Source organism: Pleurodeles waltl, chromosome 6 (genome assembly GCF_031143425.1).
Source record: "Pleurodeles waltl isolate 20211129_DDA chromosome 6, aPleWal1.hap1.20221129, whole genome shotgun sequence".
NCBI lineage: Eukaryota > Metazoa > Chordata > Amphibia > Caudata > Salamandridae > Pleurodeles > Pleurodeles waltl.
The window spans coordinates 1,548,193,672-1,548,213,857 of NC_090445.1; the positions used below are offsets into that span (position 1 = coordinate 1,548,193,672).

At 44.2% G+C, this 20,186-nt stretch overlaps 1 protein-coding gene across 8 annotated transcripts in view; it reads right to left on the reverse strand.

Annotated features, from left to right (window-relative positions):
- Positions 1 to 20,186, reverse strand: part of CASZ1 (castor zinc finger 1) — a 204,191-nt gene that overhangs the window by 15,424 nt on the left and 168,581 nt on the right. For 6 of the 8 annotated variants that reach the window (XM_069241212.1, XM_069241210.1, XM_069241211.1 and 3 more), the window contains 6 exons: positions 14,887 to 15,198; positions 11,601 to 11,799; positions 10,824 to 10,995; positions 4,758 to 4,906; positions 3,729 to 3,966; positions 745 to 1,029 (listed from right to left, as the gene is read on the reverse strand). In XM_069241212.1, coding sequence (XP_069097313.1) covers positions 745 to 1,029; positions 3,729 to 3,966; positions 4,758 to 4,906; positions 10,824 to 10,995; positions 11,601 to 11,799; positions 14,887 to 15,198 — 1,355 coding nt within the window. The remainder of the gene's footprint in view (positions 1 to 744; positions 1,030 to 3,728; positions 3,967 to 4,757; positions 4,907 to 10,823; positions 10,996 to 11,600; positions 11,800 to 14,886; positions 15,199 to 20,186) is intronic. The other 2 variants (XM_069241215.1, XM_069241213.1) reach the window with 1 other exon arrangement.

The following is a 20,186-nucleotide window of genomic DNA, read 5'->3' on the forward strand; positions in this document are numbered from 1 at the left end:
CAATGGTAGAGTAAACCAGTTTAGAGAAGATAAATCTGTCAGGAACAAAAGTGCATACAAAATATGCTGCATCCAGGTGCTCTCGAGCTTTATGCAGAATGCTGAGCCTCATGACGGAGCAAGGAGCAAAGCGAGCATCTGACAGCGCGCGGGTGCAGTAGAATCGCCAAGGATATATTTTATGCAATTCAAATTATTCCGGGCTGAACTGCTCCTGGGTAGGATATCCCACAAGCATAGAGGAAGAGGACCACTGGACAGAAGAGTGCCTACTCATTCTATCAATGCAGAAGCATCATAAGGGGAGACCTTATTTGTTACCCATGCCACAAGTATCATAAGTATGTTATCAAAATGGGAGCATCACATACAGACTGTATTTATGTGATTAGTATAGGAACATCAGTGGGTCAGTCATGGTTAATGCCGCCTCTCAATGACTTAGTTTTTCCTTCTGGGCTTTTCTTCCTGCCTGGTCCATCTAAGCCGAAGAGAAAGCTCCGTGATGTACATGCCCATTACAGACAGCAACCTAGGTACAACTAGCAGTCAAAAGCTTTCAACTCCCAACGTGCCCAACTCAAATCTGTATCCTTCTGTAGATGATAAACTGAGTACTACTGAGTTGAGAATTAGTGCTGTTAGTACAGTGCTTAGAAGTGAAGGACATATTACTCTAAACCGTGCAGGCTGAGGACCAAATGTGTGTGGCAGATGTGCTGCTCAAAGCATAAAATGAAGTACCTGCTGCGTCCTGCACTAGAGGGACATCACTTTTGGCTGGAGTTGAGGTGGTTAGGACCTGCGTGAAAGCTGGAGTGCCGTTGTTCGGGATGACGAGCCCCCTGCCGCCTCCCAAAGTGGCACTGAACAGAGAGTACGACAGGCAGGTGGGCGTGAGCAGGTAGGGAAGGGAAGACAGTGGAGACCTGAGCAGAGTTTGTGGAAAAGATGGAGGCAGCGGTGGAGGCGCATTGTGGGTGGTGGTGGCGTCATCGGTGACAGCAGCAGCAGTAGAGACCAGGCAGCCTGGAAAGTGTGGGAAAAAAGCAGAAACAAAAGAAAACAGAAAAAAGAAAGAGAACCGAAATGAGAAACCCAAACTGCAAAAGCAAATCAGATGGAATGGAAAAGGCAGTAACAGAAGAAATGAGGAGATAGCAGACTTGCAGGAGCTAAGAAAACATGCAGGCCGCGGGGAAGAAGAACCAGGTAAGATGTGGCAGCACCATAAGTTATGGTGTGGCGGCATAAATCAACCTCAGAGCTCAAGAACAATGTGTAAAATATGGGCTGAACACGCTTTAAATGGGATCACATGAAATACTATGAGCTCTAGGCAAGCAAGTTTGGATCCTATGGGTAGGCTGCGGGATCAGAACAAATGGGAAATTGCCACAATGTGGCAGATCAAGGAGTACAGGACCTTTGTTAACAAAGCTTATGGTATATTGTGCCACTCACGTCCCTCAGTACATTACACTTAAAAGAGGGGCTTGTGGATCACGGGCAGAGTTGCTTGCGTAGAGGATATTTATTTAGGGAAAATCTGGTTTTCAGTACAGGTCTCTCACTATAAAACGTAAGCCCTAGCACTGAGTTTAGGCTACTTAAGAAAGAACCTGTGTGGAGATTAGATAACTCGAGATCAGAACAAGAGGAGGCCAAGAAGTTTTGCACACTTTTATAAAAATCACTGTGGGCAACACAGAATGGCAAGGTCAGCCAATAACACATTGTGAATTGTGGAACATGGATCAGCGAAGTCAGAACGCTGGGTGAAGACATGAGGGCTCGGTGATAATGGTAGTTCAGCTTGGTTTACGAATCTTGTGTTAATTGGGTATTTTCTTGAATTATAGTAGTTTTATGAAACCCAGTCACAGACCAGCGTTCCTAAAGGACTTGTGCTGTATTTCTACTGATGAGAACAGACACATCTCAGTCTTATCCCTTATATCGGTTGCTTCCAACAACAACAAAAAACCTTGGCTGTCCCTTAAGTGACAAGAGCAGGGCAAATCTGCCAAACTTACTTAAAACGTTTTCAACTCCAATCACTCAAAAGGGTTCAGGGAGTACTTGCACTTGGAGCATCAACCACTTCTTGACACTGGTAAGCAAAATCAGCCTTTGAAGGTCTAGATTGCTGTTTTGGAATGAAGGGTTTTTGTAACAAAAGTAGGGCTTAAATATTAAGATTAACCACCTTGAGCTGGGGAACACGAGTACTGCTTTTGTTTTGGGAGACGGTCTTGGTACTCCCGTGCCTATAGAGATTATACAGAAGGACGGCAGATATATTTCTGAACTGCCTTCCGAAGAATTTGTGACAGTTATTGGGTAATGCTGCCTTACTCGGATTCACGTGAACTCTGAAGGCTGTGGATTTCTATCTGCTTCTGAACTTTTATTTGCCAGGAATGCTCTCCACAAACTAGCTAGGGGCTGCACATACCCTTTAAGATTTTTAGCAAGTCCTGAAACCTTATTTTATTGTACTTGTAAGGTTCGTCTGTCCCACCCTTAGTTAAATGGGTTAAGCATACCTCCTTTACCCTCGGAAGCTGATTCCTGAAACAAGTACACATTTCTCATTTTTGTTTAGATATTCTAGACTTTGTTCAAATTATTTTTGTTTAGCTGACTAACGTGCTTTTCTCGGGGGTTGTCTCCTCAGAACTGGAACTCGTATCATGGAAAATTCAATGTCTAACCGGCAACTCTGTACTTGCCTTGATGTACTCGCTTGATACTGTGTACATCACATCCTCCAGAAAAGCCTCAGTACAAACAAGAAATACAAATGCAAACGTTTCTCCTCCTGCTGGAGTCAATTCAGCTGTCAATTCGGTAGAATGACTGGACTCTACGGTCACACAGACCGCGTCACCAAGCAAGTAAAGGTATGCATCCCAGCCCAGAATCTGCATGATAGCAGTGTACATTTTCGGGGTGGTAACGACCACCACAAAAAAGAACAGCACTTCCTATTTGTGACCAACTCATAATGAGACAAGGGACAAAATGGGCGCAAATAGTTTTTATGGCAATTTCATAATTTCAGCACCGGCCTAACTAAAGTTAGCGTGACAGTGAAACGCTTTCCATGGAAGCATTCTGCTCGATTTGGTGTGCTAGAATTCAGACCTCAAATGTCTTCTACATCTCACTGTGAAAGTAGAAATCATTGGGGGAGGAGAGCAGTCTCTCTCGAGCTATCCACCTTATGCATTTGTCAAGGCCAGCTCAAAACTTAGAAGGGTCCTATGCTCCTATTTTTTACGTGCTACATCTAGTCACACATGCCATCATTTCTTCGTCACATGAAAATATACTAGTGTCGGAATAGTAAGACATTAATTGATCCAACGGCGGTTTCACTTTACGTATGTTTTGGCTATATTAACTTCTTTCTACATAACTTGCCTTTTTTTTACACTTTTGTTCTGTTTTGTTTGCTGCTTTGAACTGACTTTACTATTAAATATACCTACTTGTCACTTAAGAGAGGTGTTATGCCTTCAATCTGATTTAAGAGGATTTAGGGTTAGTGTTCACACTCTAAAATCGCAAAGTCCCTACTGTGAGCTCCCCATCTGCATTGAAGTTGAAAGGTATAATTTTTGCTCCAGAGTAGGGGAGTGGAATTTCTTCGTTTGACCAATATGAAAGGATGTCTTAAGCTCTGAATTTGGCAGACCTGTGTGGTTCAGAAAAGTTCTTACCTCCTGATGTACTCTCGTTGCCCACTGGAGTACTGGAGCAGCTTCTGTCCATGTTGGAGGACTCCGAGGATAGTCCTCCTGGGCTTCCAGCTCCAGTGTAGTCCATATATTCATCTGTTTCTGTGTCGTTAGTGTTTTGGGATGTCTGGAAGGAAGCCGGGGTACCTGATGATGCAGGGCTGGACACCATGCTGCTAAAATGTGACAGATTGTCACTTCGAGCTGTGTGTGGAAGAACCTGCAAAGAAATGTGAGTTCATGAGATAACTTAGAATGTGAAACCCATCTCCAATTATACTCAAGGCCTGCCTTTTTCCACAGTGGTGAGTCCGCTTAACCCCTCTCCTGGTCATTCACATTGCCATCAGCCTCCTATGTACTTCAGAGCAGCCTCGTTGTAATGCCGGTGGTATTGCTTCTCATCCCCATCTGTGCTCTGGTAAGTTTCCAGCCTCCAGTGTATAAGTAAAACAGAGCTTTTAATAAAGTATGCAGAGCATGGTACAGTGTGTACTATGCAGGAAACTATGTCTAATGTGAGGTCTAAAAATCTAACATAAGGCATTCTAGTGACAGCCTAACATGACTCCTACGTATCTCTTTGGGCCTGGGGAATAATTCCTTGGTGAGTTATAGAGGTTATGAAGCTGCTACATTTAATTGCTTCCCTTTGGAAGAGACAGTTTATGAATAGGTCACATCTGAAGGTAGTTCAACGGCATCAGACAATGTTGTGACTTGGGATATAAAGTTGTGCAGCAGTATTTATTGTGTTCAGAAAGTCTGCTAATAGTTGGACAAACAAAGTGAAGGTTGGTTTGTATGATCCTAAGGGAACCGTGCTAGGATGGATGGGAAGGGACACTGTCGGCTTCATAGCAGTAATCGAAGAATTACTTTTAAGCAGAGGGGCCTTTCCTGCTTATGCCCAAACTGCATTTTCAAACATGTTAAGTAATTTAATCTGAAGTTGGTATACTTAAAAGCTATGTGGTATTGTGCTGTAATTGCACTGTAGCAAATTCGTACCTGTCCAGGCACGCGGTCGAAGTTTTTCCCCAGCATCCTCCTCATGTGTTTACGGGCATGCGAGGTCATCTGATGCTTGAGAAGGAACGAAAACTGGCAGCTGTCACGAATACAGTGGAAGTGGCTGTTCACCTGGTTGTATTTACAACCTGTAACAAACAATGGAAATGTAAGTTTCTTTTGACTATGGGTTTGATGCACTAGGAATAGCTTTCAGTAAACCATCAGTCACCCCACAACCAGCTCTGCAAATTATATTAGATTTTGAAGGAAAGAAACCACAACAGTACATAATTTACAGTCAGAATTGTACAGGGTCATTTGATTGACGGGAGAAGGTTCATGACTCCATCAGCAGTCGGAATGTTTTAAAGGTTAGTGTGTGATAGTTACGGTCTTGCTACTGGAAGTCTCCAGGATGATCAAGGATACTAGCTAACCAGCTGGCTAACAAAGAGTGCTAGATCTGCACTACTGGCTCTTGAGGGGAGTACTTTTTATGTGACTTTAAGGTGTTAATGCAAATCCCTAATTTCTTTGCTGAGGGTCCCTCTGGTGTGCTAGCGGTTTATTAAAGCCCAAAGATTCCTATCCCTCAGGAAATCCAGGACAGATGGAGCCCTTATACTTAGGAACGTGCAGTTTTTTCACTACAAGACATTTTGGGAAGTTTTTGTTTTTTGCAATTTAAGTTTGAAAGGTATCCTACTTTACCTTTCTCTTCAGCTGTGTAAAATGTACTTGTGCAATGAGAGATAACTTTCACAGATCGCAAGATAATTTTCACTCTTATTAGATCCATCCATGAAGAAAGAGATATGCAGAATTTTCCTATGCAAGTTTATCTTTTGCGGGGGGTTTTTCTGTACACAGTGGCAAATGGATAATGTATCTTTCTTTTCAAGGTTAACTTTTGTGACATATGTTGACACAGAAGTTTACACTTTCAGGCAAATTTTGGAAAAGGTCGAATATTCCACTTTAAGTTGCAATTTTTCCAAACAACTTTGTAAAGGTTGCATGAAAAAAAGCTTTTCAACTTTGTATACCACTACTTATAACATCACCGTAGTCCCCTTCTCTCACCATGTTGTGGGCGTTTCCCTCATTGACCATCCGCTTTATAGAAAGGACTCACTAGAGGACAAACAGAAAATAATAGAATGGAAAGCCTTGCTTTCAAGCAATAGATTTGTCCTTGTGAAGTGCACCCTTCCTCAACTCATAGGGTATACTAAGTAGATAACACTCATGGTCATCTCTATGTCACTCCCACTACAGCGGGGAATGATCTGTACTGTATCCTTATCCCGGCACTTATGATGATCCATCATTATTGGCCCTTATGCTTTGGTTTATGCTTTCTCTTTTTGTACTATCTGTTTGGAACTGCACTCAAAATTGAAAAGTGATGTTATGAATTTGGGTCCTTGCACATTTCCCTACTTGTGTTATGTATTTGGCATCACCATCACCCAGGTAAGAGCAGCTAAGTAGAGGAAGCAAAATTCTGGGCAACACAATCTCCTGTGATTAACACTTCAGTGTTTTTTGGTAGCTCAGCTATCTGTCTGGTCTCACACTGTGGATACTTATAACCAGACTGATGAAGCTTTGGAGCTTAGGATCAGTGTGAAGCAGCACAGGCTATTCTAGTACCAGCTTAAGGGGGTTCGGGGTCCTCTGAGTTCCCATTGAACAAGGGCAGATGATGTTGGGTTCAATTTCAGGGTGTGGTTGTTTTGTGGGCTCACTTTGTGAGATTTTGTGATCTGGGTAATTCTGAAGCAGTGGAGTATCTTGCTGGAGTGATTTCATGGCAACTCATGCTCTCATGGGATCGAGTTTATGCAGAGCTGAGATCGGTTTGAGTGATGTATGATCTCTAGCAGTCAGCTTGCAGATGCTCTGCTCTCCTGGCCTCAGTTAAAGTGAGATTTTCATCTCCAGGAATCAGAGCCTGAGTGAGCCCAGGCTCTCTGGGTGTCGTGGCTTTGATATAAGAGACCACTGGATCATATGGCATTAGTTTGAGTACAGTATCACCTTTAGGAGGGATGGATATTATGGATTCGTCAGGGAGAGGTGTAGAATAAACCAGAATTAATTTAAGCGAGAAAATAATCTCTCTTGTTGGGGGTGGAGGGCGCACAAAGGAGCTCGTGTCTGTTAGAAGTGACATAAAATGCTCTCTGGAGCAAGTGGAGGAGTTTAAAGGACTAGTGGTCTCTACAAAGGAGCACAGAATCTCCTGTCTGGGGAAGAGCATTGGATTGTGGGGTTATTTGCCGTTTGTGCAGAATTAGTTTAATGGAGGGCAGGATGCAAGATATTCTGGTTAAGAGGTAGTCCAGACCCCTCCCAGGTGTTTATACTTGCCCTGTTCACTTGTGGGTTTTACTGCAAGCCCATTTGCTCAGTGCTTAATTTGTAAGTAAAAACGTGCCGGTGCCCAAAGCCCTCCTCTTAAACACGCGGCTGCTGCACTTAAATGTTGGAACACGAAATACTGAGGCAGCGTAATCCTGCAGCCATCTCGGGCCTGTCAATCCATTTGCAGCCACCCCCTGCCCCTTCAGCTCACTCTAGCAGAGTTCTACTTTCTCCTTTTGTGGCGCTTTTTCATTTTTCTCTTCCTCCGTCTTTCCCAAATTGGACTTTTTCTCGCAGCAAATGCTGGAGGCAGAAGAATAAGCGCAGCCCTCAAAAATAAGTGCCGGTGCTCCGCACCAGAAACAACAGGTACACATTATGCACTGCATTTGCTCCGATTTATCTTGCAGTGCTACACATTGCCGTCGTCCTAAAATGTACTCACTAACAATGGGTTGTGATAATTTTACATTTTTTAACATATGCTCAGTGTTACTCTGTAAGGGTGTGCCCTCGTTTTGTAAAACGATAAATGCATTAATTCCATGATCTATATCTTGTATGGATTATAAACAATGCTGGATAAATATTATTCATTCGTAGACCATGGTGTACTGTTTGAGTGAATGCAGCATATTTTATGATCAGTGCGAGTTAGCTAATGATTTCCCTGGAGAAGTTTAAGGGCGCCTAGAATCTCCTAGGATCAGTATGCAGGGACACAGAATGTCCTTTTGCTGGAGCGCAGGATCACCTGCGATTCGCTTGACAAGGTCTGGGGAGCTCTTGATTTTGAAAGTGACTCTTCGCCTGTTGCCGTGGTGATGTGTAAACTAACAGGTCTCTTTGTCCTTTCACCTGACGCACCAAAGGTTGAGGGAATAGCAGCAATGTGACTGCTGCGCAGAAAGAGGAGCCGTGTCTGTTGACGCCTGTTGCCAGGGCCACCGCTGGCAGCTTATTAATGGGTATGAATAGTTTATGAATCCTGAGCCCAGTGGAGCTTTTCACTTCTTTCCGGTCTTTTGCAGTTGATATTTTCGACTTGAGATCTGTCTCTCAAGATTTGCTGGGCTATCACCAGCTCACGTGAAGGCAGAAGTGGGTCACCGACGGTCCCAGGGTGGAACACGGGGGTCTCCGGCGCTGCAGCACCAGGGCATAAAATGACAACATAATCTGACCCTGATCGAGCAGAGGGCGAGGTGGAGCCTCGGTCCAGGCAGTTGGTGATGGTCTGCCACATTTAGGGCGTTCTTTGTGCTGTATGAACATATTAATAGTCTAATTCATAAACAAAAAACGCATCTGAAAATCAATTCTTCCATTAAACATCATCAGTTGTCAGAAAAGCTGCTAACAATAACATCATGAGAAGAAGTGAAACCACCCTAAAACCACTCCCAGGCCGCAACAAACAGACACAAGACAGTGGCTGCGGGTACTGTAAGCCACCCCCGGCTCTGTGTTCTATGATGATCTCCTCTTTCCTTCAGTGGCCTATTCTTTGCATGCTTTACCCCTTGATTTATTAGAAATTTCGATGGAGGATTATTGACCTGGTTGATCCTGGCTCCCAGCCAGCCAACAGGAATGCATTCATCCGAAGTGCACTATGTTTGCTTTCTGTTAAAAAAACAAATCTAACTGTGACCTTCAATTGAACTTGGTGCACAGAGTTCATTAACCAGTGTCCCAATATAGACGCAGAAAAAAATCGATCCTCAAGCTCTCCACCCCTCAAACCAACTAATTTTGAAATCTAACACATTCGGCCCTAGGAATGGCAAACGTGTTCGAGTCGCCCCTTAAATGTGTCCCCCTATCTAAAACTCTGGTGCTTACTCATTGTATTTTTTTTTTGCCTTGGGTTGAACCGTCTGGACTTGATTATTATTTTGATGATGAAGCCACTACCAAGATACCACTTATATATGTGTTGGTCAGCATAAAATCTGATATTTACTTTTATGTTACAATGAAAATCCATCTATAAGCCGCTTAGCATGTTCTACTCCAGCACTCTACGTGTACTAGGTACGATATGATCCAGGTCCTAGCGGTACACTCTTGTTATCGCCATGTAGATTTGGCCACGCAGCCATTTTTTGGAAACTTGGCAGCCAAGTCGGGCATCCCTAAAGCTGATCGGAAATGCTGTTTGTCCACAATAGAAATTCCAAGTTTTATTCATGTCCTTTTGTGTCCTAACTTATTGATTCACCACTTAGCAACTCACTCATTATTACTTTAAGTGACTTAAAGTTATTTAATTCAATAATGAATTGCCACGGTAAGAGTGGAATTCTGTCTGCGGTTTTCTTTTTCTCTTCCAGGCAATCTGAAATTGGTAATTATTGAAGTGTATACAATTTGTCTATAAACAAGGAATAAACGAATGCAGTGTGCCCGAAATGTTCCTTAAACCATGTGTACCCTACTTAGCATGGCACCTTGGATGCTCTGAACTGTTAATGCCGAGGCGCAGGCAGAGTGAGGGGCTTTCACTTCTGTGGAGGACTACAAGTCCCAGCGCCTCTACCCATCTGCTTTCACTACCGCAAGCAAACACCCAAATTCACTTGCGCCCTCTCATCTCTTCATTTAGATTTGTAGATTTGGTACATTGGGGTCAGGGAACGAAGCTGAAGCGATCTATGATTGCCCGAATATGTGTACATCAGTCAACAAATATGACAATCACATGTATTTAGTGAGGAGACACATTCTGAAATTGGGACATTCCCGGTTTGGCTTTACAGTAAAGAAAGTGTGCTGGGCAGGTCAGGCGTCCGTGGAGCAGGGATGGTGAGCGATTACAAGGTGGAGATTCTGCTTCTACAGGTGGCAGAGGAAGCTCGCTGTACTGGGACAGATGTGCAGTGAAGCCCGTCTGTGTGGTGAGCAGGGATTCATAACCTGAGTGGGTGCAGGGAAAGCAGGTCATTTCCTGGTATACAACTGGGTACGGTGTGACCCAGTTTTGCTCCTGCAAAGCAACAATGTTCCAGGGGCCTGCGGGACATGCTTACGAGAAAATGCAGCGTTTAGTAACATTTCCCCCCAAAATTATCTCACAATTTTTGTCTCGTAATGTTCTAGTGTTTGTTGATGACAGGCTATAGAAAGCCTCGAGTAGAAACTACAGGAAGGAAGCATGGCTTCTAGAGGTACATTGGCTTACTGCCTTCTTGTGGCCAGGTGTAGCGATGGCAGCGTCATGGAGTTCTAAGAGCAAGCCAAGGGTAGCAGCTGCTATCCATTGATACCGCTCATCAACCTCCACGATGCCAGACCCGCCTGGGAGAGATGAACACGGAGAATCGTCTATGGGAAGGACAGAGCCCTAGCGGGAAGATCTTAAGTGGGAGGGCGGTGTATCTGCAGCCCCACCTATGGACGGACAGTGCCACTGTGAGGTGTCCGCGGGGGGAGAGGCCGATGACGCACAGTGACTTCCAGCTCAGGGGGCAGAGATGTGATAGGAGGCCCAGATGAACGTGCAGACCCACCCGTGCAGCAATGGCACAGCGAGGCCCAGCTTCGCGTGAAGGTGAACAGCAAAGCCCAGCTAGATGCCGAGGGCAAGGCAGTGTCTATGAAAGGGCAGCTATACAGAGCAAGGCACACCGACGGGGGCAAACAGTTCTAGTGGTGCCTAATACGAGGGGCCACAGATACAGGGCACATTACCTGCTCTGCCACATTCCTCACGTTTTGTGAAGTACTTGAACCCATTGGCAGCTCTGCGCTCCGCCTTCTCGTGCTTCTTGACATGCCATGGCAGCTTGGTTGTGATGTTAGTAACGAAGTAGCACCCAGGCCGCAGGCAGTGGTAATGTCCCCGCATCCGGAATTCGCAGTGCTGCAAGGGGGCAAGAGAACGGTAATGTGGCGGGTTCCACTGGAAGGTACAACGTGAAACCGAAACACCAATTTTCCCCTCACATGCACGGCTTCTTGGGACTCCAGGTACTCAGCTCTTCTCCTGTCCCCCCAGGCTAACCAGTGAACCAGACACCCTGCACAGCCATCTCCAGGTCAGACTAGGAAACAGACAGAATGCTCCACTCCCAAAGGCATCCTGGGATCTAGGCACACTGCTCACTTTGTAAATCATTCATCTGCAAGGAGTCCTGTGAGGAAGACACGCGCTCCAACCGAGGCTCACCCTGCAAGCAACCAAGCACCCTACTTGAAATCATTCATTCGCAAAGCATCCTGCGAGCGTGTCACCATGGTGTCACTTTAAACCGTTCACCTACAGTGCCTCACGGGGCAGGCGACACACTATAAAAGAACCCCACACTGCGAAGCTCCAATCATCCCTCTGAAACCACCCCTAATACACCTCCCACTCTGCAGTTTTAGGAACATGTATTTTCTAAGTGCTTCTGTGGCCCAATAAACTGAAACGTTGCATGCCTCGCTCATCAACATTCTCCAGTCATCATTCTCCTAACCACTCACCTGGTTCGGACATAGGCACTGCAAGGAATAATATGCAAACTGGTCCCTGACGTTCACTAGGCTGTTGTTGGGGTTGATGTGATCCAAGCAGTGCGACTCTGCCTTGCCCGAGGTCTTGCACACATACTTGCAGTTGCCAAAAAGACAGTGGAAGTGGAACTTGTTGGCATATTTGCAGTCTGTAGCCAGGCATGGGTCGCTGTATCAGGAGAAAAGGGTTGTGGTAATAAGTGGTCACAGCTCACTGCATGCAGCCTGTTGCCCAACCTGCCTCTATACCCTCTGTTCCTGCTCTCTGAAACATCCCAGGTTCTATTTAATCCACCCCTTTCCACCAGCGGACCTTCCTGTGTTTTTGCCTCTGTTTTCAACATTTCTGCTACCCACCGACTCCTCAACTGCTCAAACCTCATCCCTGAGCACTTGTAGGCCCAATGAGTCCACTCCCCAGGAAACACTCGTTTTCTTAATCCCCTCCCTGATGCCCGGAGTTTGACTGCACCAGGCCTCTCTCTAACATATAGCCTAATTCTGATTCCTAGCGTGGGCCTCGCAGGAATGACTATTAACATCCTCAAAGGAAAATATCTTTGACACCCCTACAGGAACTCAAGTGATGTCCGATTCTCTAAAAAGCTTCTTTCTAATAGATATAACAAGTATTGTTCTATTTATTGGATTTGTAGTCCAGTTCTGGAGGTCGTTTCAATAGATTGGGGGGTTGGGGGTGGTGCGTTCTAAAGGACACAAATTCCAAAAAGGAATCAACACAGTACAAGAGTAAGCTTTGTCCTGTGACATGTGGCGAGTAATGGTGGAATTGGCAGTATTATTAAGAACAAAAAGGTTTCATACATGCATTGTTGGTTCTCAAGCACTAATCATTTCAATTCTCGGGAATGTTCTGCAGCAGAGAACTGCTATGAAACATACCTTTGGAAGGTTTCTGGAAGTTGCTAGCTGCCCTCAGAAAATCCTGCAGGAAGCATAGGCATCGCTGGAAGTAAAGTGGCGCTGATAGCAGCTGGATCCTGCTGACGATCGGGTCACTATCCTTATCCTATACTAATGCAGGATTTACTGAGGTCCGCTAGATCTTTCAGCAACCCCTAAATGTTATTGTGGGGGGGGGAGGGAATTGTTTTTCAAGAGAAAGGAGCGTGATCTTTAAAAGTATCTGCCTGGACTTCCTTTCATAATCTCAGTTTTCCTAGTACGATATCACCTTGTCTTTTATAAGTTGGACCTGGAAGCCTACTGAAGAATCTTCACTCAGTTCTAGCAGGGCCTCGCCTCAGTGGAGTGGACTATCCCTGAGGGATGATGACCATGGACGATATAAGTAATCCAGCCAGGACAAAAGTTGTGTGCAGAGGCTGGACATAAAGAGGATGCAACAGGAGTCTAGAGTGTGGCATGGGTTGTGTGTTAGTTTCTTCACATGCTGACTGACTTTGAATCTTTTGTAGGTCTCTTATGCTGCCTTGATTTCCTGATTTTCCCACTAAATTTAGAAGTTCCTGCAAGAAGGAGTTTAACCACTTCAGGAGGGCAGACGTCCTCAGAAAAGTTGGAGATGGGATCAAATGGGTAATGCAGAAATACTATGACTGGCTGTGACTAAGCATCAAGGCAGCACTTCAGCATTTCACGGAGATCAGTTGGCTTGGTGGATGACGAGGAAACCACAGATCAGTGGTAAAGAACTTCTTATCCAGTTCTTTTTACTTAGTTTTTGGTAAAGATGTGGTCAGCAATGGGAATAAATCGTCCAGTATTTCTTTGTTGTCGTCAGGAACTAGGTGCCTGTGATGCTGGTTATGCCTATGTTGTGGGTACCAATGAGCTTGGCAGTCAGAATACTTTTGCTTGTGGCTGAAAGCTCACTGAGGGTGGGCCATATGATTAAGCACTCAGGCAAGGTCGGGGAGTAATGGGAGTGTGCTTATGGGCAATCCTATGCAAGGGTTCGTGAGCTCTAGCTGGAGGAGGGCATAATGGCAGTGATTTCAAAGACTTTTTGTTAGTGCAAAAGATAATGACATGCTGAGGAGGATAGAGACTAAGACATAGAGGGCAGCTGATCTCAAATAAATTATATTGTGGTGTTCTGTATTCTTTAATCACTCAGTATTCAGAAGTGACTGCTTTATGAATTTGTAGTTTCAAAATTGCCTCCAGTCACGTGTTTTCTGTATGCAGCTTTTTCTACAATTCCCCACAATGCAGAAGATGATCGACCACCTTCTGACATGTGGCAGGGTCAGGTCCACTGTAGACCTAAGTAAAGCATTTTTGATATTTGGAACTCACTTTCAGACACTACAACCAAGCTTGTAATCCATTTTACTGAAATAACCAGGCACTTTTCAGCTGTTCCAGACGTATGCTGGGAGATATGCACCAGCTGAGAGCCAGTGATCCCAAGTACTTAATGTGGGATTCAGCAGGGTGCCTCGAACCTGCACACCTCTCGATTCAGCAACTGTGCCCCCTATGAGATCGTAAGAAAGGTGTAACTTCATGCAAGTGTACAAAGCTAGATATGTTTGCAGATAGACCTAGTGAATATATTTTTCTTTTTGAGCACAGACTTTTATTCGTTTACACCCTATGAAAAAAGCTCTTTAAAAGCAGGTTAAGATCAAAATGCAATCAGTATGTGAGAAATGATTTGTGCTTCGGCATGATGCCCGTCACAAGTTTGTGATGATGGTCATGGGGTTGCAGACACAGATGTGTGTCTATATCTCCTATTGACGGAGGCAGAGGACAAAATAATCTCCAGCCCTTTTTGCAGGCCCTCATCCACCATCAACGAATCGATCAGTTTAGCACTACTGCTGAAGTTTAGAACTTAATTTCTTAGTTTAAATTACTGTTCAAGTGAAGTCGACCAAAGAAAGGCAGCACAGAACATACTTAGCTCACTGTTTAAATTGTGTCCCTAGCCCCATGCAGCTCGCCTATAAATAGAACCTGGTTGTTTGTGGCCAGTCAGGGTGACTGACAAGTACTTAGGGCCAACAAGAAAGTGACAGAATTACCTACCGGTGCATTCAACTTGTTGCACACTACTCTCTCTGCGTTTGCTCGAATAGTGCTTTATTTTGGTATTTCTTTGCAGGAGTGGTGTCTGCTTTGATGCAGCTGTTTAGCAGCATGTCCTCGCGGTATAAAACAACTAAGCATACATGATTCTAATTCCATGTTTCTAGATAAAACTTCTCCCCCTTGCATCAGAGTCCCCAACAATAATTAAATCTATGAGCAGTTTACTACTCACTTCTCCTGGAACTGGAGGAATCCGGGCTTGACCTGGGGTTTGGCATTTTCCAGTGAAGTTGTTGCCAAAGGAGAAGCTACCGGAATGGACACTGCTGCAGGAATCTGTGACATCTGTGGCAATGATGCTGCTAACTGCTTCCAGGCCAGGAGTGTGGGAGTGGAAGGCAAGGGTGCCTGGCTTTGGTTGGGCACATCTTGGGTAGATGCTGCTGAAATAGTAATTGGAGGAGGAGAAGGAGGCAGGGATGCCTTGGAGTCCATGGAGGTCGGGCAGGTCGATCCTGTACTGCCATCTGTTCGGAAGTGGAAGCTGAAAAGCAAACACATGCTAGAATTAGGAAGCTAGGTCTGGTGAAGATGTTCAAGGAGGACATGGAGGCTAGTAGGTGCCGTGTTATCAGAAACATCACCGGAAGTAGCTGGATTTTACTCAGAGTATGGCACCACCTTCTCTTAGAAAAGAAGACAAGAGAAGTGCCAAAAAATAACGAGTCTGAGTTGGGAATGAGCAGTGATTCCCAACCTGTGGTCTGGGGACCCCTGGGGGTCCGCGACTGCTTAGAAAATTAAATGATATTAACAGATTATGTCCCCAGCTTTCAGTAATGAATCAGTGAGGGGGTCCCCGGATTCCAATAAGGATTCAGTAGGGGTCCCTGGGTTCCAGTAATGATAAAGTGGGGATCCACAGAAGTCAAAAGGTTGGGAACCACTGCCACAGAGGGACAATAGTTAGCACTGGGTGTTCTGCAGGGTGTTTGTACAAGAGGTGGACACATTCAGGAAGGAGCCCTGTGCAGGTACCTCTCCCTGAAGACAGATCCGGAGAGGATGCTTTGCAGGTTCTTTATCCAGGACGAAGGAGAATACCACACATTTAAAAAAGAAAGCGGCAAACATAGGTATGCCAGAGATCTCTGCACTCCCTCCCAGCATGAGTATTGGGGCTCAGGACGCTGCTTCTGTAAGGTGTCTTATACAGTGAAAGATCAGGGAGTTCCATTTGAAGAATGTGTCATATAGTGTGAGGGTCCCCAACTGCGCCCATTGTTCCCAGTAAAGTATGTGCCCACTGTACAGTGGTCCTGGTGCCCTCTGTGTGCCCATGTAGGATGGTGTGTCCAATGTCTCTGATGTTCACCTCCCTCTAACCCCGCTGCTTTCTCGAGTTCTCGTCAGTGTCCCCCAATGTAGACTACTTATGTATATGACTTATGTTTTGATGATAACATCCTTCAACTTATACATCATGTAATCACCAAACGTGATTTACGGTGTTTTTCCTCTTTCTTTTTACTTATTGTCTTTATTGATTTTTTTCACCCCGTTGATGAGCTTATAGTGTTACAGAGTTGTATGAGAATGCACTATAATGTTAAATGTACTGTTTCTGCTTGCTGCCTGTTAGCTTAATTTTCATATTTTCCTAAAATTTTTGTTTAAAAAACATTTTTTTAAACCATCAACACAAGTTGTTTCCTGGTGTTGGGATTGCGGTTAAGCTGTAGAAATCATAATTACCAGAAGATTAGTGTCTATGAATAACCCCTAAGCATGCTATGGATTACACATTTGTTCACACTCCAATCATTTCTGTTTTTTCTGCATTTTGACGTGAAGTTTCGTTGGTTCTAGAACCTAGAACCAAGGTCAAACCTTATGATTTCAGGACATTCTTTTCAATGTACTGTATTTATTGCCATTAGGCATTGATGACAAACTAGGGGTGAAATGTAAATTCCTGTGCAAGCTGGGTTTTTTCAGCAATCTGAATTCTGAACTGTGTGATAATTACCACTGCTAGCTATGATTTCCTGACACATTTTAGCAGATCAAATCTACTGAAATTTATTTTTGGGGGTCCAGGGTGTGTGTGTGTGTGTGTGTGGGGGGTAGGTGGAGAAAAAAAAGGCAAAAGTATAACATTTTATGCTTAAAATGTCGTTTTCACATGTAATGCCTCACTTCGAAGTAAACACCTGGAAATGGCAAGTATGGTAAATACCTCACCTCCTTCCAACTTATAATCGGGGCCTTAGTGAACTATTCCCCAACTCTGCGGAGATTTTTGTGATTAATATTTTCTACGGATAAAGTATTGCCATTTTGAATGATTTCCTTCTTGTGTTTCACCCCAGCTTTTACATTGGTACAAACTGTTTTGAGATTATGGGGAATCTTACAAAAAAAAAACAACATATGATCCATATCACGAAGCTCAATAAATGCACAGAATATTTCAGTTGCAAGAATACTCCAGATTTGTGATAAAAAAAAACGACCCAATGCTTACATAATAAAAATTATAATCATCGTGATCAAGGAGAAGGATTTTATCCTGTCTTTCGCAAATGTAACGCATGTATGCCCACACAGAGCGAAAGCAAGTAATGTGGACGTTCGATGTGCAGTCCCCGTAAGAGCGATGTTATCTGACAACACAGAACAGGAACCTAACGGCGATAGCAAATCTGCGGCCCCTGGTTATCTTGGCGTGATACAGTGTATCTATTTACCAGCTCGTGGGCGATACATATCACACTATTCTCTCACCCAGCCCCATTCGACGCAATGGTTGAAAACATGCAAGTCCATTCTAGAGAGTGAAGTGCTTTTTACGCTTCTAACGGTAGAACTACAGTGGAGAGCTTAGAGCTGGTTTGGTGGAGGAGAGCATTGAAATTGTAAGGTTACTTCTAGAATAAATTCGGACTGATCCAACAGGACCAAGCTGCAATATATCTCGGAGTCCAGTAGAGTAGCTATGATTTTCACCAGGAATGTTGTATTGATGTTTCGAAGTGACATTGGCCAGCAGCAAGAGCATTTCTTACGTGGTTTACCCGGTTTGAGTAAAGTAATTATGAATGCCTCACGCAGGATGGGTGGCAGTGAGCCCCTTTCCTTCACATCTTCGTACATCACTAGGTGGTGGGGCGGTAGTATGTCTCCATATTGATTGTAAAACTCGCTGTGAGGCCATCCCCCACCTGGGGCCTTACCTCCAGCCATACAAGTAATTCACTTCTTTGTCTTCTAGCCAGCATAGCCTTCTCACGGTAAGGATTGATATCTACCGCAGAGGCCTTATCTTGCGATTTGAGCATAACAGCCAAGACCACCAGGGCTAATGTAAAAATCTCAACACCGTTTCCCTCAATTTCTACTATCTCTTGATGGGCCCACCTTGCATTTATTGATCTAGTCAGAGTCCTTCCTGGTCTCTGAACCCCCCCACATATTGCAGAGCCATAGCATTTTTGTTTAAATAATTTACCTCTTTCTTCCTCCAGAAACTCTAGTAGTTTCTTATTAAGCTTTCACGGGGTTTCTGCCTATTGCATCATAATATACTCCTCCCCTAAAATTCGTTCTTCCATTTTATTCTCTCTAAGGAGGTGCGGAGCGCCTGCATGGTTCCAGATTTTTTCATTATGCATATATCTCCTATGTATTTCTTAAATACCTCCCACTCTATACACCACATCTATTTTGAAATATTCTGAAATTCTCCTCAGTGGACAGCTTAAACTATTTCATGACTATTTGTTGGCCTCAGAGGAAAAGACGAAATGTAAATGTAAGTGACGGGATAGTGACCAGACAGTATGCTTGACTGGATCTCATTTGTCTGACCCACAAATATGTATTGCGTATATGGAGTGAGTAATCAAAGGGTGTTTGTGTCATGTACCATGGAATAATTTGTAAAGGCAATACGACTGGGTTTTCTCTGGTGCCAGGTGTCTACAAGTTTGTATTGAGCATTTACCAGCAACTATCATTGTGGTGTTGCTGATGGTGGCCTAGCAATAGGGGAAGATTAACGGAGTGTGATAATAAGGACTGTCTGAAATGCAGGTCAAGACCCCCAGATGCCACCGCAGACACACTCAACAAAGCTCAGGTTGTCTATAACGTGGCCATATGTGTTAATAAGCCTCACATACTTGTTGTGTATTGAACCTTGTGTTAAGCATCAGTCCTTATTGTAAGCCACATTCTGAATTGCAGATCTTTTGTATCAAAACTGTTTTTATTGGTTTTCAAATCAGTACAAAGACAGTCATGAAATGCCCATCATGTGGTTTACATCAGAAGTATAGCTAGTGACATGAACAGTGTAATATTCACAAAGCAACCACTTGGTTGGCCTTGTAATTAACTTTCTAATAGAGAGTCACATCCATGACTGAACCTTGCCATATATGCCTGTAGAAGCCATATACACATTTATAAACACATTACAACCAAAAGAGCTTGACAATAACAATTTGCATGATTAGGGTACAGTTACAAAATGCTCAAAGAAAGGTGGCTCCAGACGAGTCACAAGGGGTACAACCCAGCTAGCATCTCAGGGAACGCACCGGGGGATCCAGAAACAGGATCATATCTGGAAGAGGTGAAGAGTTCTCGCACAGGTAGGGCAGGAAAATAGAGGAAGGCCCCTCTACTGCACAAGAAGTCCCCATATGGAATCAAAGTTTTTCCTGAAGTCAGTCATAATATCAGTTAACTGTTCCATGGTAAGTGCGTGCCCAAAGCAGGTATGACAGTGTGACGTTGATGGGGCTTCCGGTTTCTTCCAGGCTGCCGTCAAAGTCAATTTGGCAGCTCTGAGGCAGAGCTATAGAGTAGACCTATCTCCAGATGTCTGATGTTTAAGGGAGGTGTCACGAAGGCCCAGTAATACATGTCCTGGTGTCAGAGGTATGGGTAGCCCAATATGTCTATTTTGAGCTAGGATTTCTTCCCAGGAGGGGCGGACAGTTGGACAGTGCCACCAGATATGATGATAATCCCCCCGTAACCACATCCCCTCCAACATCTATCTGAAGTATTGGGAAAGATATTCTGCAGATTCGCTGGGTACAAGTACCAGTCATAGATAACTTTATAGTGGGCTTCGTGTAGGCTGAGGAAATGATTAAATCTGGAAGTATCACGCCTTAAAGTGCTCTATTGATGGTCTTCTATCTGTGAGCTCAATACTTGTTTCAGTAACGTCACATGCCGTAGAGAAGTGGCATTTATGGTAGCTCTCAAGAAAGCATATAGAGAGGATTTGCAACCTTTGGCAGATCCGGCCCTCTGAATGTATTGCTCTAGTGGCAGCCTGTTGAATGTCTGCTGTGAGAATCCAGTGTTTCAGGTGGGTATAATGATAGGCCTCGATTTGGGGAGACTGAAATCTTGGCAGCAGTTATCAAATGTTAGTATGTCCTAGTTGTGGAATAGATCCGCTATGGTAAGGCAGTCCACTTCTCGCCATTTATCAAAGGGGACAGGCATCAG